At 34.8% G+C, this 14177-nt stretch overlaps 1 protein-coding gene across 1 annotated transcript in view; it reads left to right on the top strand.

Annotated features, from left to right (window-relative positions):
- The window catches only part of MCMDC2 (minichromosome maintenance domain containing 2), a 33324-nt gene that overhangs the window by 6019 nt on the left and 13128 nt on the right, over positions 1-14177 (top strand). The window contains 7 exon segments of the mRNA XM_047728720.1: positions 419-541; positions 660-773; positions 3698-3823; positions 5503-5740; positions 9367-9572; positions 12026-12192; positions 12889-13068. Coding sequence (XP_047584676.1) covers positions 419-541; positions 660-773; positions 3698-3823; positions 5503-5740; positions 9367-9572; positions 12026-12192; positions 12889-13068 — 1154 coding nt within the window.

The following is a 14177-nucleotide window of genomic DNA, read 5'->3' as shown; positions in this document are numbered from 1 at the left end:
TGCCTTTTGAAACTCTGTTTAAGGATCTATATCAAGAGTGCCTTGGGGCTCCTGGTGGCTCAGTCATTAAGTGTCTGCCTTTGGCTCAGGTCATGATCCAGGGTCCTGGGATCGAGAGCAGCACCACATCGGGCTCCCTGCTCAGTTGGGAGCCTGCTTCTCCCTCTCCCACTCCCTCTGCTTGTATTCCCTTTCTCACTGTGTCTCTATCAAATAAATAAATAAAATCTTAAAGAAAAACAAAAAGAGTGCCTTAACATAGTGTCTGGCAAGAAATAGCCATGCAATAAATGTTAATTGACTGCTCTGAACCCACATGCAAAAGTGAATTAATTATACCTTGAATTAGAATAATTTTAAAGGATTGAAATGGGTAGCTAAATCCAAAGCAAATTTAGCTTACCTCTGTTTTCTTCAGGATTTCAGTATATAAGAGTGCATGTGCCTGGTGCTACAGAATCTGCACAAGTAAGAAATGACTTTTGTGGTAATCTATGTTCATCTTCACTTCAAGAAGACAGAAAATTTAGAGTACTTGGTGGTAAAAATGCATTCATATTTTGTAATTATAAATTTTAAAATAGTATTTAATATCTTAATGTGGAAATTAGATTGAATGTATATCAAATAACTAATTGTTTTTTTGCTATTGCCTTAAGATAAACAGATAGTTGAAATAATCACAGCAAAGGCACTTCATGCTTTTCGAGGATATTCTAAGAACCAGCCATTTAGGTTTCAGTCTCTTACAATTTTTTCTAAGAGGTAAGTAAGTTTGTGTGAACTAAAAACAAATAGCTGTAAAATATATAAAATATGTAATTGACTTGTTTATAGCTATATAGTATTAATGGTACTTCTATAGCTTAGAATCATAGGTCTTATTTGACTGTCTTAAAGAGTCATATTTAACTAATGTATCAGTTATTCATTGAGTCATACATCATTCACTTAATATTAGTGCCTGCTATGTCCCAAGCACTGTGCTAAGTTTCAGGGACAAAATTATTTATGGTAATGTTCTCCCATCATTTTATGTTGTGTTTTACGTAAACATTGGAGTTATTTTATTTATTTTTTAAAGATTTATTTATTTATTGAAAGAGAGAGAGAGTTTGTGAGCAGGGGCAGGGGCAGAGGGGAAGCTGACTCCCCACTGAGCTAGGAGACTGATACGGAGCTCAGTGTCCCCAACAGGGAGATCAGGACCTGAGCAGAAACCAAGAGTTTCAACCACTTAACTGATTGAGCCACTCAGGCACCCGTGGGATTATTTTATAATGTAAACTTCATGAAGATAAGGACTTAGTTTTTTTACTGCACATAGTAAAACCTCAATAAATATTTGCTAAAATTGAATGAGCTGTGACATATGATTAACTGTTGAGAACTGCATGAGTAAAGACCTGTGAGCGGGCAGGAGTCTGCATGGAGGAAATCATTATCGGTATTAATTACCCAGGGAAGAGTGAGTCTTCATTGAAAAGCCAGAACTGTGAAATGAGGGTGGGGCTCAGGCTCTTTTCTTGGGCTGAAATTGGAGGAATTAAACTGTTTAGAAGGTAGAGAACTTGGATGTCAACCATGTATAGGAAACTCAAGATTTAGGGAAACAGAAATCAAACAAGAACTCTCCACTGTGGCCTGACAAGGATGAGGCAGGCATGTAAGCTGAGATGATAATAGGTCATTTTTTAAAAGTTTTTTTTATTTATTTGACAGAGATCACAAGTAGGCAGAGAGGCACGCAGAGGAGAGAGAGGTGGAAGCAGGCTCCCCGCTGAGCAGAGAGCCTGATGCAGGGCTGAATCCCAGGACCCTGAGATCATGACCTGAGGCGCAGGCAGAGGCTCAACCACTAAGCCACCCAGGTGCCCCGATAATATGTCATTTTATATAGCAGTTACTGTGTGCCAGTCACTTTTACATATATTAACTCATTTAGGCACAACTGCATCAAGTAAGTTCTATTGTTATCTCAATTTTACAATTTGGAAACTGAGGCCCAGAGAAGTAATTTGTCCAAAGTCACAAGCTAGTATGTAGTACAGCCATCATTCAAATTCAGGCATTCCAGCCTCAAAGTCTATCTTTTTAATTACTTAATTCTATTATATACTACATACAAACCTGATAATATAGAAAGATAAGTGGCTATCCAACTCTTATTTTGGTAGAAAACCCTTTCTTCAGATAAACTCTTATATAGAACCTAAATGAATTTTAAAGATTAATTTAAAAAAAACAGGCCTTTTGGGATTGACATTAGAAGAAATAACCAGACTTCCCAGCTTCCTTACCTTTTTCTTGACCTTTCCTTGACCTCGAGATACATTTGCCAAACTCTGTAATTCCATGGAACAGTTGAAAAACAATTTGCTTTTATTTTCTCCTCGTAATTCGTTCTGTATCCTTCAGTTAATTGTTTTTGTTAGTTTGTTTGATCAGCTGACTGGTTTGTAGTTTTTATTTTCTCAATTCTTGCGCCCAATTCTTCCCTTCCAGTCTACAGGGTATACCAATAAGCTCTGTGGAGCCAAAAAAAAAAAAAAAAAAAAGGAGGGGGTCCTGGGTGGCTCAGTCAGTTAAGTGTCTGTCATCAGCTCAGGTCATGATCCCAGGGTCTGGGATGGAGTCCTGCATCAAGCTCCTTGCTCAGTGGGGACCTTGCTTCTTCCTCTGGCTGCTGTTTCCCCTGCTTGTACACACTCTCTCTGACAAATACGTGAAATCTTTATTAAAAAAAAAAAAAAAAAAAGGCCAGAGAGAGAAGGAAAAAAATGATTAAGATCACTTTTTGATCTTCTTCATGGAGAATGCTAATCCTGTCCCTCCTTTTAAGCCTTTCTTTCATAGTTTTACAACCAACCAGCTTCTAACTGTGTAATTGAGGATCAAGATTTTTAGTGTATGTTTGTAAACATAATTTTGGGGGGGTGCCTGGGTGGATTAGTTGATTAAGCATCCAACTCCTGATTTTAGCTCAGCTCTTAATCTTGGGGTCGTGAGGCTTAAGCACCTCATTGGGCTCCATGCTGGGCATGGAGACCACTGAAAACAATCAATCAACCAATTTTGAATTTGTGCAAAAGCATTGCCCAGTCTGTAGATGTGAGAAGGGAAACCTAGCATACTGCAAGAAGGTAGACTTTGGAGATTGCCATATCTAGATGTGAATTTCAGTTCTGCTATGTACTGTTTAGCCTTGTACAATTTGCTTAACTTCTCAGTTTCTTCATATACAAAGCAGGAATAGCAATATCTAACAGTTTTCAATTAGATAATAAATGTAAAAATACCTGCCTATATTATAGGTAGTGACAATACCTTTTAAAATTATTTTCTTCTCAAATTATTATTTATAAGGTCATTTTTTATTAATGTTTTTTATCATTTAATGCAAAGACATTTCATTTTAAATAGGTTGATCCTGTTTTTCCTTTGTCTTAGAGGAGACTGTCTTGTTGCTTCTTAAAATTAATTCATCATTGCCTATAAATATCAAAATTTACCAGCAATGAAATTGCCTCAATTTACATTATCAGTGTTACTCTATGTAGAGATTACACACAAAAGTAAATGCTTTACAACTCACTTAAGTACTAAATTCTTACTACCTTTAGGTATTTGAACCATACAAACATGTACAAGTTTCATTTAGTGAATACATATTTTCTTTTGTGTTTAATCATCTTAGATGAATCAGTGAGTAAAATGAATATAGGAAATGAGTATAAAATTATTGGAATTCCAACCTGTGTAAAAACTTCACAAACTGCTGTTTGTATAGAGGCAAATAGTATCATTTCTTGCAACCCAAAAGGTAAGGAAATTGTTAGTATCATATATTAACAAATATTTAAATTTAAGTCCATGTGTTCAGGAAATAAGTATTTGCTCAGGAAATAACTATTGCTGGGCACTCTTCTAAGAACTAGGTGTATAGTTATAGTCAGGATAATCAAGGTTCCTACTCTTAAATCATATGGGAGACAGTCAGTAAACCTATAAACTAATCAATAAGACAGTTTCAGATAATAAATGCTATGAAAGAAATAAAATGTGATAACATAGAACCTTGCCCACAGGAAGGACTCCTTTTTTTGCCTAAACTTTATTTTGATTTTTTCATAATTAACAATGAGAAAATTGTGTCCAAATGCCAAGAGTTAGTCATTCATGAAAAGATTTTTCTACCCAACTTTTTATTTTCTAACTAAAGCAATGTTAAGCAACTTGTGGTCTGAGAAAAAAACCCAATACAATAGCATCCTTTTCCTCATCTGAGCTGAACCAATCAAGAATAAGATAACAGAGAAAGGCAGATGGGGGCCAAAATATACCTTTGTTACTGATAATTTCCTTTAACAACTCAAACATAAATAGGCTTGAAGTAAAAGTAGAGAGCAGACCTAGTCTTAACTTGCCACACAAATAATTAAAGTAGGAAAGATTAGTTAAATCTTGAATAAAGTTAGATTTTTTTTAATCACTAGATAACCATCCGCAATAATAGAGGACCAAGTTGAATTTAAATGCAGGTGGATTCTAGATACCTCTGCTTGTCTTGAAGAGAAAAGCTTCTTAAAAGAATAAAAGTATTGAAGAAAAGAAGCACAAATGAGCAATAGATATTTTAATGATATTTGACATATTTTTTGCTGTGAAGTGTTTCCCGATTTATTGATTTGGTAGCAGAACATGACTTATATGTAGGTGAAAAAGTGTGCTTTCTCATGCTGCACTATAGAATTAGGCAGATTTAACCACCCAAATGTGGCAGGAGCTACACTAAAGTAGGTCTCCCTTGGTCCATGGGCTTGGATGAATAGAAAAAATCATTGATCTGTGATGGCAGCCCCCAAGAGGAAGGAGAAAAGGACTGAGTTATGCGTGCACAGCTATTCCTCCTAATGATCAGCTGGAATAAATCACTCATTTTTTTTAATTTTTTTTTTTTAGGAGCCGGATAGAGTAAGGGAATGAGGAAGATCTAGAATGTTACAGTATAGTACAGTACAGTGCTTTCTAAGTAGTAGAGAGTAAATCTTCCTTTTTAAACAGCACCATTCAAATAATTCCCATTCTGCTGTTTAGCCTTCACTAAAGGTGGTTATTATTTTAAACATAGAAATATAGAACCAAACATTGTAATACAGGAGCCCCGCCAATCTGGCTTTGTTCATCTAGGTCTTAAAAGGAAAAGAATGAGGGATTTGCTTGCCCCCATCACAGCCAGTCTATGTGGACACATGGGGTAACTGCTTCCTTTTATTATATTCCCTGGGATAAAATTGAGAGACCAAAGTGACCTCTAATCATAGTTTAATATAATTTATATTATATATATATAAAATAATTTAACATCATAAGAATTTGAATATGGTATTACTAGAAGAACTATAATTTGATAATATTTTTGATAAATGGAATTAGAGATCTATAATGTCATTTTCTTGTTTTAAAACCCTTTTTAACATATGTGTTAATATTTACTTCCAGTTCCCTCAGGAATTAGCGACAATTTCAGGTATCTTCTCTCTTTGACTTCCAGCTCATGCTGGAAATTTACAGCAATACTTGCCAATATCTTTGCATCACAAATTGTTCCACCTGGGACTTACAATTTACTCAAGCTTTGTTTGCTGATGAGTCTAGTACAGACAAGTGACCGTAACAAGGAACTGAAAGATTGCCTGGATATTTTAATTATAACAAGTGATATTCTACTTGTAGACAGGTAAAATATGTGATACGAATGTTTTCAAAGTATAAATTGGTCACGGATTTGCATAAATCCTTTCCATGAGCATTATTATAAAACAAATATTTAGAATTCAACTGGGCATTATAAATATTTAAATAAACTTTTATTAATAAATTTCAAAACTTTAAAAACAGGAATTGATAAATTGGATATTAGCTTTCAATATTTTGAGAATCTAACCACGCAGAATTTCACCAGTTTCCCCACTCAGACCTTTACAAATAAATGCATCCTTCACAGGCTTCCTTTTCCCTCATTCCCGATTTCAGTGTTCTACTTTTTTATTTGCTTTCATTTTAAAATAATCTTCCCCCCCAAGAGCCAGCAAGCCAACAGGCCATTGTCTTATTTTTCTCCAAGATTCCATTAAATAATACGATGCACTGTATACAAATAAGTCTGTAAAAAGTATCAAAATTACTGTTTTGGGACTATCACCCTAACTTTGGAATAAACTTCTATTCAGCATTTTGGGGCTCTCCACTAGGAAGTACCATTTTTAAAATCACTTAAATGTTCAAAAGCTAGGGATAAACTTCTTATATTAATACCTTGGATGCATTTGTAAAGCAAAAACAAATTTGTAGAATGAATTTAAAATTTAAAAAATGCAAATTTAGCTTAATTGGACAGATGATGTTTTGCTAAACTTAAATTAAAATTAAATTGCAATGTAAATGTGGTACTAACTGCTACAGATTGCACCAATTTAATCTTCCACTGATGAGCATGGGAGTATTTGTTTCCTCACAACCTCACCAACACTAGGTATTATCAAACTTTTAAATTTAGCCATCGAATGGGTGGAAAATGGTATTTTATTTTAATTTGCACTTTTTAAATTGGAAGTAAGTTTTAGCATCAATCTAAACACTTCTATTATTTTTCTATGAACCTCTATTGTCCTCTTTTCTATTAAGTTGTTTATTCCTAAATGATTTGTGGTATCTCTTGTAAATTAAGGCCTTTGTCTCTTTTCCTATTTGTCATTAACCTCTGGCTTTTCCTGTGGTATTTTGGGTGGTATGAGAGATTTGGAGGGGTTGTTTCATTTTTTAGGTAAAATTTATATATAGTGAATTAATCAGATCTTAAGTATATACCCTAATAAGTTTTGACAAGTGCCTACATTGTGATAGCTAGCACCAAAATAAAATACAGAACATTTCCATCACCTCAGAAAGTTCTTTCACTTAGTTCCTATTTCCACAGGTGATTTCTGTCACCGTAGGTTAATTTTCCTGTTCTGGAACTTCATAAAAATAGAATGATATAATACATACAAAGCATATTCTTTTGGGCCTAGTCTCTTTTACTCTACACATTTTTGAGATTGACCCAGTTGTATTTGTTAGTAGTTCATTGTTTTTATTGATGGGTAGTATTCCATTATACGAAAGTACCAAAATTTGTTTATCCATTCTCCTAGTGATGAACATTCATTGGGTTTTGCATGTTTTGACTGTTATAAATGAAGCCACTGTAAACATTCCTATACAGGTCTTTTTATGGACATGTGTTTTCATTATCTTGAATAAATACCTAGGAGTAGAATTGCTATGTCATTAGGTAGATATATATTTAACTTTATAAGAAACTGTCAAACAGTTTTCCAAAGTGGTTATACCATTTTATATTCTTACTAACAATGTAAGATTCCAGTTGTTTCTATCATCACCAACATCTGTTGTTGTCAGTCTTTCTCAATTTAGCCATTCTGGTGCATGTGAAATGGTATCACATTATGGTTATAATTTGCATTTTCCTGATGACTGATGATCTGAGCTCTTTTATATTGGCTGCTCATATATCTTCTTTTATGAAGTGTCTCTTAAGTCCTTTACCCACTTTTAAGAGGGGTTGTTCTAGATACATATCCTTTGTCACATATATGTAGCATGAAATTTTTCTTTCAGTCTAAAGCTAGTATTTTTTTTTCTTAAAAATGTCTTTGATGAGCAGACTATTTTGTTTTGATGAAATTCAATTTATTGAATTTATTGGGTTTATTTAAGTTTAATGTTTTCTCGGTTCTGTTTAAGAAATCTTTACCTATGGGCACCTGGGTGGCTCAGTGGGTTAAGCCTCTGCCTTCGGCTCAGGTCATGATCTCAGGGTTCTGGGATCAAGCCCCACATTGGATTCTCTGCTCAGCAGGGAGCCTGCTTTCCCCCCTCTCTCTCTGCGTGCCTCTCTGCCTACTTGTGATCTCTGTCTGTCAAATAAATAAAATCTCTAAAAAAAGAAGGAAATCTTTACCTACTCTAAGGTCATGGAGATGTTCTTTTATATTTTCTCCTAGAAGCATTACAGTTCTAGCTTTTACATAGATCTGTTATCCATCATATGTTAATTTTTGTATATGTTGTGAAGTAGGAGTCAAAGTTAATGTTTTTTCCTGTGCATTTATACAGTTTTTCCATACCATTTGTTGAAAAGACTTTCCTTTCCTCATTGAATTGTTTTGACACCATTGTTGAGAATGAATTGAACTGGGTATAAACTAGATATAAAATTGAACTGAGCAGATATCTGTTTGGAGCCCATCACAGGGCTTGAGCCCATGACCCTGAGATTAAGACCAGAGCCAAGAGTCAGATGCTTAACCAACTGACCCACCCAAGCGCCCCACTTGGGAGAATTTTAGAAGAAATATTTATGACTTTGGTTCACCCCTAGAATGGTTTGGGGTGGGGCTTGATATTGGAATTTTAATAATATCCCCAGGCGATTTTAATGTGAGGTCGGGTTTAAAACCACTGCTTTATAGGCTTGCATAAGTTTCTTTCTAAATCTCATTCCCCCATTTTATATATCTTCAAACTAACATCCAAATTCCTTAGAAGGCATATAAACTAGAAATTTTACAGCATCTACCTATCCTTATTTAAAGAATACTACTTCATCCTCTTTTGCACTAGATGTCTGTGTCAGCTCATCATAGTTGATTGCACCAGCAAGCTATGATTTCTGTGGGAAGGTTTTGGAAGCTAAGATAATCATAATCCTTTCTTAGAATTTAAATTTGAGAAATGAAGAGGCTGAGGAAATTGGCAAAGAGGTTGGAAAACAGATGTATCAAGAGTTACGACAATACATAGGCATCAGGGATAGTCATTATGGGCTACTGTCAAGCCTAAATGTGAAAATTCTGAATAAACAAAAGAAAGCAATCCATAAGGAGGAAGGCCAGTTCAAATGACATCTCTCTATAGCTTTCTCTGACTGCCTTCTGGGAAGAAATAATACTCTCCTATGGATATTCTCATGAAAACATTGTGTTTTAGTTTTTTGTTTATGTCTTTCTAGGCTGTGAACTTTCCAAGTTAAGGACCATGTCTCATATATATTTTTATCCCTAGAAAAGGTGCTCATTAGGGGTACCTGCCTGGCTCAGTCAGTAGAGCATGCAACTCTTGATCTTGGGGTATTGAGTCTGAGCCCCATGTTTGATGTAGAGATTACTTAAAAATAAAATCTAAAAAAAATGTTCATAAACCACTGACTCAAACTAAATTTTAATTGCGTAGCTGTTATACATTATCACTTCTGAAAATCAAACCTTGAATAATATTAATGAGTAATTTATTTTTTCCTAGGCTTTTGAATTTTAGTATAAACCTTGTGCCCCGTGGTATACGTCATCCGGTCTCTACTGAAATTTTTCCTACTCTATCCAGGAATAAGTATGGAACTGGAGCAGTTAGCATTCAGGCTGGCAGTGCTTTGCTAGCTAAAGGTGGTATCTGTTTTATAGGAGACTTGGCTTCACACAAAAGGGATAAACTAGAACAGCTTCAATCAGGTAAATAATATTTTTTTCTAATTAATTTTTACCTGTTTAACTTACTGTCTCACCAGTGTCAAGGAGATACTTAACTGTTAAGATTATATTGTACACATTTTAGGAATTGAGAAATTATATTAAATGACACTTCTCATTTTACCTTTATAAATAAAAAGAGAGGAATTTAATATGCAAATATACTGTTTTAGCTTTTGCTCTCAGTTATGCTAATATGTGAGTTTGTATTGGCCCAGATTTCTTTTCTTGTATTATTGTTTTAGCTAGGACTTCTACTCTGATGCCGAAAAACAGTGGTGAAAAGAGACCTCCTTGTCTTGTTCCTCATCTTAGTAGGAGAGTTTTGAGTTTGTCACCATTAAATATGGTGTTAGCTGTAGGTATTTTTGTAGATGTTCCTTTCCAAGTTGAAGGAGTTCCCCCCCATGGTGAAGTACACATAAAATTTATGATTTTAACCATTTTTAAATATACAATTCAGTGTCATTAAGCACATTCACAGTGTTATATATAATCCTTACCAGTCTCTATTTCTAGAACTTTTCATAATTCCTAACAGAAATTCTGTATTCAGTGACACCTGGGTGACTCAAGTTGTTAAGTGGCTGCCTTCAGCTCAGGTCATGATCGCAGGGTCCTGGGATCAAGTCCTGCATCTGGCTCCTTGCTCGGCGGGAAGCCTGCTTCTTCCTCTTCCTGCTGCTCCCTCTGCTTGTGCTCTCCGTCTCTCAACCTCTCTCTCTGACAAATAAATAAAATCTTAAAAAAAAAAAAAAAAAGTGGGGCGCCTGGGTGGCTCAGTGGGTTAAGCCGCTGCCTTCGGCTCAGGTCATGATCCCAGGTCCTGGGTTCGAGCCCCACATCGGGCTTTCTGCTCAGCGGGGAGCCTGCTTCCTCCTCTCTCTCTGCCTGCCTCTCTGCTTACTTGTGATTTCTCTCTGTCAAATAAATAAATAAAATCTTTAAAAAAAAAAAAAAAAAAAGGAAAGAAACTCTGTACGTTATACAATAACTCCCTGTTCTTCCCTACCTCCAGCCCCTGGTAGTCTCCATTCTACTTTCTGTTTTCATGAATTTGTCTATTCGAGAATCTCTTTTCTTATTGTTGAATAAGATTCCATTTTATATATATACCACTATTTAAAAAAAAATTCATTCGTTTGTTGAGGGACACTTAGGTTGTATCTATCTCTCGGCTATTGTGAATAATGTTGCTCTGAACATTGGAGTCCAGGTATCTGTTTGAGTCCCTACTTTCAACTCTTGGGTGTATACCTAGAAGTGGAATTGCTGGATCATAAGTTAATTCTATGTTTAACCTAATGAGGAACCACCAAACTGTTTTCCACAGTGGCTATGCAATTTTACATTCCCACCAGTAAAGGATGAAGATTCTAATTTTTCCACATCAGTCCTGTCACATTTAATAACTAATAAAATATTTTTAAAGGAAAAAGCTTTATATATTATTATACTTAACAGAAGCTTTTCCCTTGTGTTTGATTAAGGAGCCCGGATTTTTAGACTACACTGGGCCCACATACTAAGTAGCTGGCCTTGGCTTACTGGAATAGCAAAAATTAAAAAGATTGACAACAAATATTATCAAGGATGTGGAAAAACGGGAATTCCTATATATTGTTGATGAGAATATAACATAGTACAACCATTTTGAAAACTGCTCCGGCAGTTTCTGTAGAGTTAAAAATACGTATTTACCTTATGACCCAAAAGAAAGATAAATATAAACAGAAGACTCTGTTATCATGAATGAGGAGAAGACTAATTTGAGAACTGTTTGGAAGATAGAATCCTAGGAATTGGATTGAATCCATAGATTGAATGATTACAAGGGGTGAAGGAAGGATAGAAAGGAGATTATGTTGCTTCTACATTTTAATTTGGGTTTTAAGTAGTTGGATGGTGATATCCCTAATTGTGAGTAATCCACACAAAGTCATTTGAGGAAGAGAATGATGAATTTGGTTTTCAACATGTTGGATTTGAGATGTATTTTCCCTAAGTCATTGTAGTTTATATTTTCTCTCAGTCTTATGCTCTTTCACTCTTACATACAAGTCCTGCTTTATTTTTTCCACATAAAAGAACATTGCTTAATTTCAGAACCCCCTTGTAAGCATAACCTATATGACCCGTCTTTCAACACTCTACCTATTTCACCCAGATACTGACCATAATTCCAGCTACATGGCTTAGACTGTTGTTCTCATCAAGTCATGGGACACATAAACACGCAAATATTTTTCTTGTCTTGTTCTTTTTATGGCAGATTCTCTAATTTAACCACATCTTGCAAAACAACCGAATTTACTTGTGTCTTTACTGTCCAACATTTAGAGTGTAAAATTCTATATAATAATATTTGTTATTAATTTGTAGATATATAGGCCTAAATGAACTAAATAATAAATGGGTAATGTCTTTTGACTTAGTTGTGGAAAGCAGAAACATCACAGTATATATCCCAGGAAAGAAGTTTGGGGATGATGTTAATCAACAAATGACTTTTCCAGTTCAGTGCAGTTTTTGGTCTTTTATTGATATGGATTCATCTTCAAGGAAAAATATGCAGAAAACAAACACTCTAATTGGTCAGATGGTAAGGTATATGTATATTTTATTTTTAGAATGTTCAGGGAATTTAACTAGATTTTAATCTCAATTTTTCATTGTTCTTAATGTTTTGTTATTAACCCACGTCTATCTTTAATCAGAGAGTAGAACTAAATAATGATATGATTGTTTGAAAATTTTCATTTTTTTAGTCATGCAAAGCAGGTGTCTGTTTACTAGAAATTATTATTTGAATAGGCAGTAGAGTAGGCTTTAATGAATCACGTGTAAGAAAATAATAAAGAGCATTCAAAAACTTGGTCATATTAAGGGTGCCTGGGTGGTTCAGTTGGTTAAGAGATTGCCTTTGGCTCAGGTCATGATCCCAAAGTCATAGGATGGAGTCCTGCCTAGGGCTCCCAGCTCCACAGGGAGTCTGCTTCTCCCTCTGACCTTCTCCCCTCTCATGCTTTCTCTCACACTCTCTCTCTCAAATAAGTAAATAAAATCTTTAAAAAAAAACTTGGTCATATTAATTTCCCATGCTACTCAGGAATCACTTTAAATAACAATAATAACAAATACTAAAATAAAAAATAGTTACATATTAATAAAATATAATAATATAAATATGTTAATAATTTAAATAATTATAAACAGTATTTAATTTATAATTATTTCTAAAGTGTTTGTGGAAATGCTAGAGTTTAATGTTTGTCTTTTACATTTTCATTTGGTGTAGGATTGCAGTTTGATTCCAGCAAATCTTCTAGAGGCATTTGGATTATTGATTAAGTGCAATGAATCATCTCCTTGCTCTCCACTTCTTTCTACTGTGCAACATACTTTAAAGAAAGCCATTGATCCTGAAGGGCAGCTTTATGTAGCTTCTAAGAAGTTCACAACTGAAGATTTTGAAAAGGTACAAGCAGAAGAAATGAGTACCAAGCATACTTGTGCTAATGTTTCTCAATTGAAATAGAACTCAATTGAGCAGTTTTCTTTATTTAGATTTCTTTTATTCCAAGTCCCTTTCAGCTTTTAAATACTTTAAGGACTTTGTATAGAAAATATTTAGGACTATAATTAAATAAAAAACTGTTTAAGGACAATAAATATTAAAATGTTGAGTTAATTGTTTGTACTACTGTCCAAATAGCTTTAAAAATCTTAATAAAAAGAAAACCCAATAGAATCTTTCCATGGGAAATTATGATGAGAGGCTGTATAGGTATATAGTTATTTTCATTTTACAGACTATTCAAAGGGATTTACTTTATATAAATGCCTTCGGAGTTCTGACTTTAGAGAATACCTGTCATAACTCACTAACCCATTTCAGTGTCCTGCCGTGAAAACATGTGCAGCATGTTCAGAGAACCTGAGAGTAGATGATGTAAATTAGCAATGATTTTTATAGCTATTAAAGGAACACAAGTATTTACAAGTGATGCTCTTTTAATATTAACTATTCAGAATTCTGGTCACTGTAGAGTTAAAGTACCTAGATAGGATAGATAAAGGGCAGGGAATACGGGGAATGGGAATCGATGAGTCATTAGAATTTTTTTTCTCACCTGCCTTCCTTGTAGGCAGATTGCATGGGTAAAAGGAAAACTGAGGCGGTCTTAAAACTGAATTATGAGCATTGTTTATTCACATAGCTTAAAACAGAAAAATAATATTTATGATACATTAGGTATTTTTGTTTGTTTTATTTATTTACTTATATTTGGGAGGGGGCAGAGGGAGAGAGAGAACTTTTTTTTTTTTTTTTAAGATTTTATTTATTTATTTGACAGAGAGAAAGAGAAAGCACAAGCAGGGGGAACAGCAGGCAGAAGGAGAGGGAGAAGCAGGGTCCCTACCGAGCAGAGCACCTGATGTGGGGCTTGATCCCGGGACCCTGAGATCAGGACCCTGAGCCAAAGGCAGATACTTAACTGACTGCACCACCCAGGTGCCCCAAGACAGAATCAAGAGGCTCCATGACCAACACAGAGCCCAACATGGGATGGGGCTCCATCTGAC

Source organism: Lutra lutra, chromosome 4 (assembly GCF_902655055.1).
Source record: "Lutra lutra chromosome 4, mLutLut1.2, whole genome shotgun sequence".
NCBI classification, from domain to species: Eukaryota; Metazoa; Chordata; class Mammalia; order Carnivora; family Mustelidae; genus Lutra; species Lutra lutra.
This window is presented reverse-complemented; position numbering and strand designations above follow the sequence as displayed.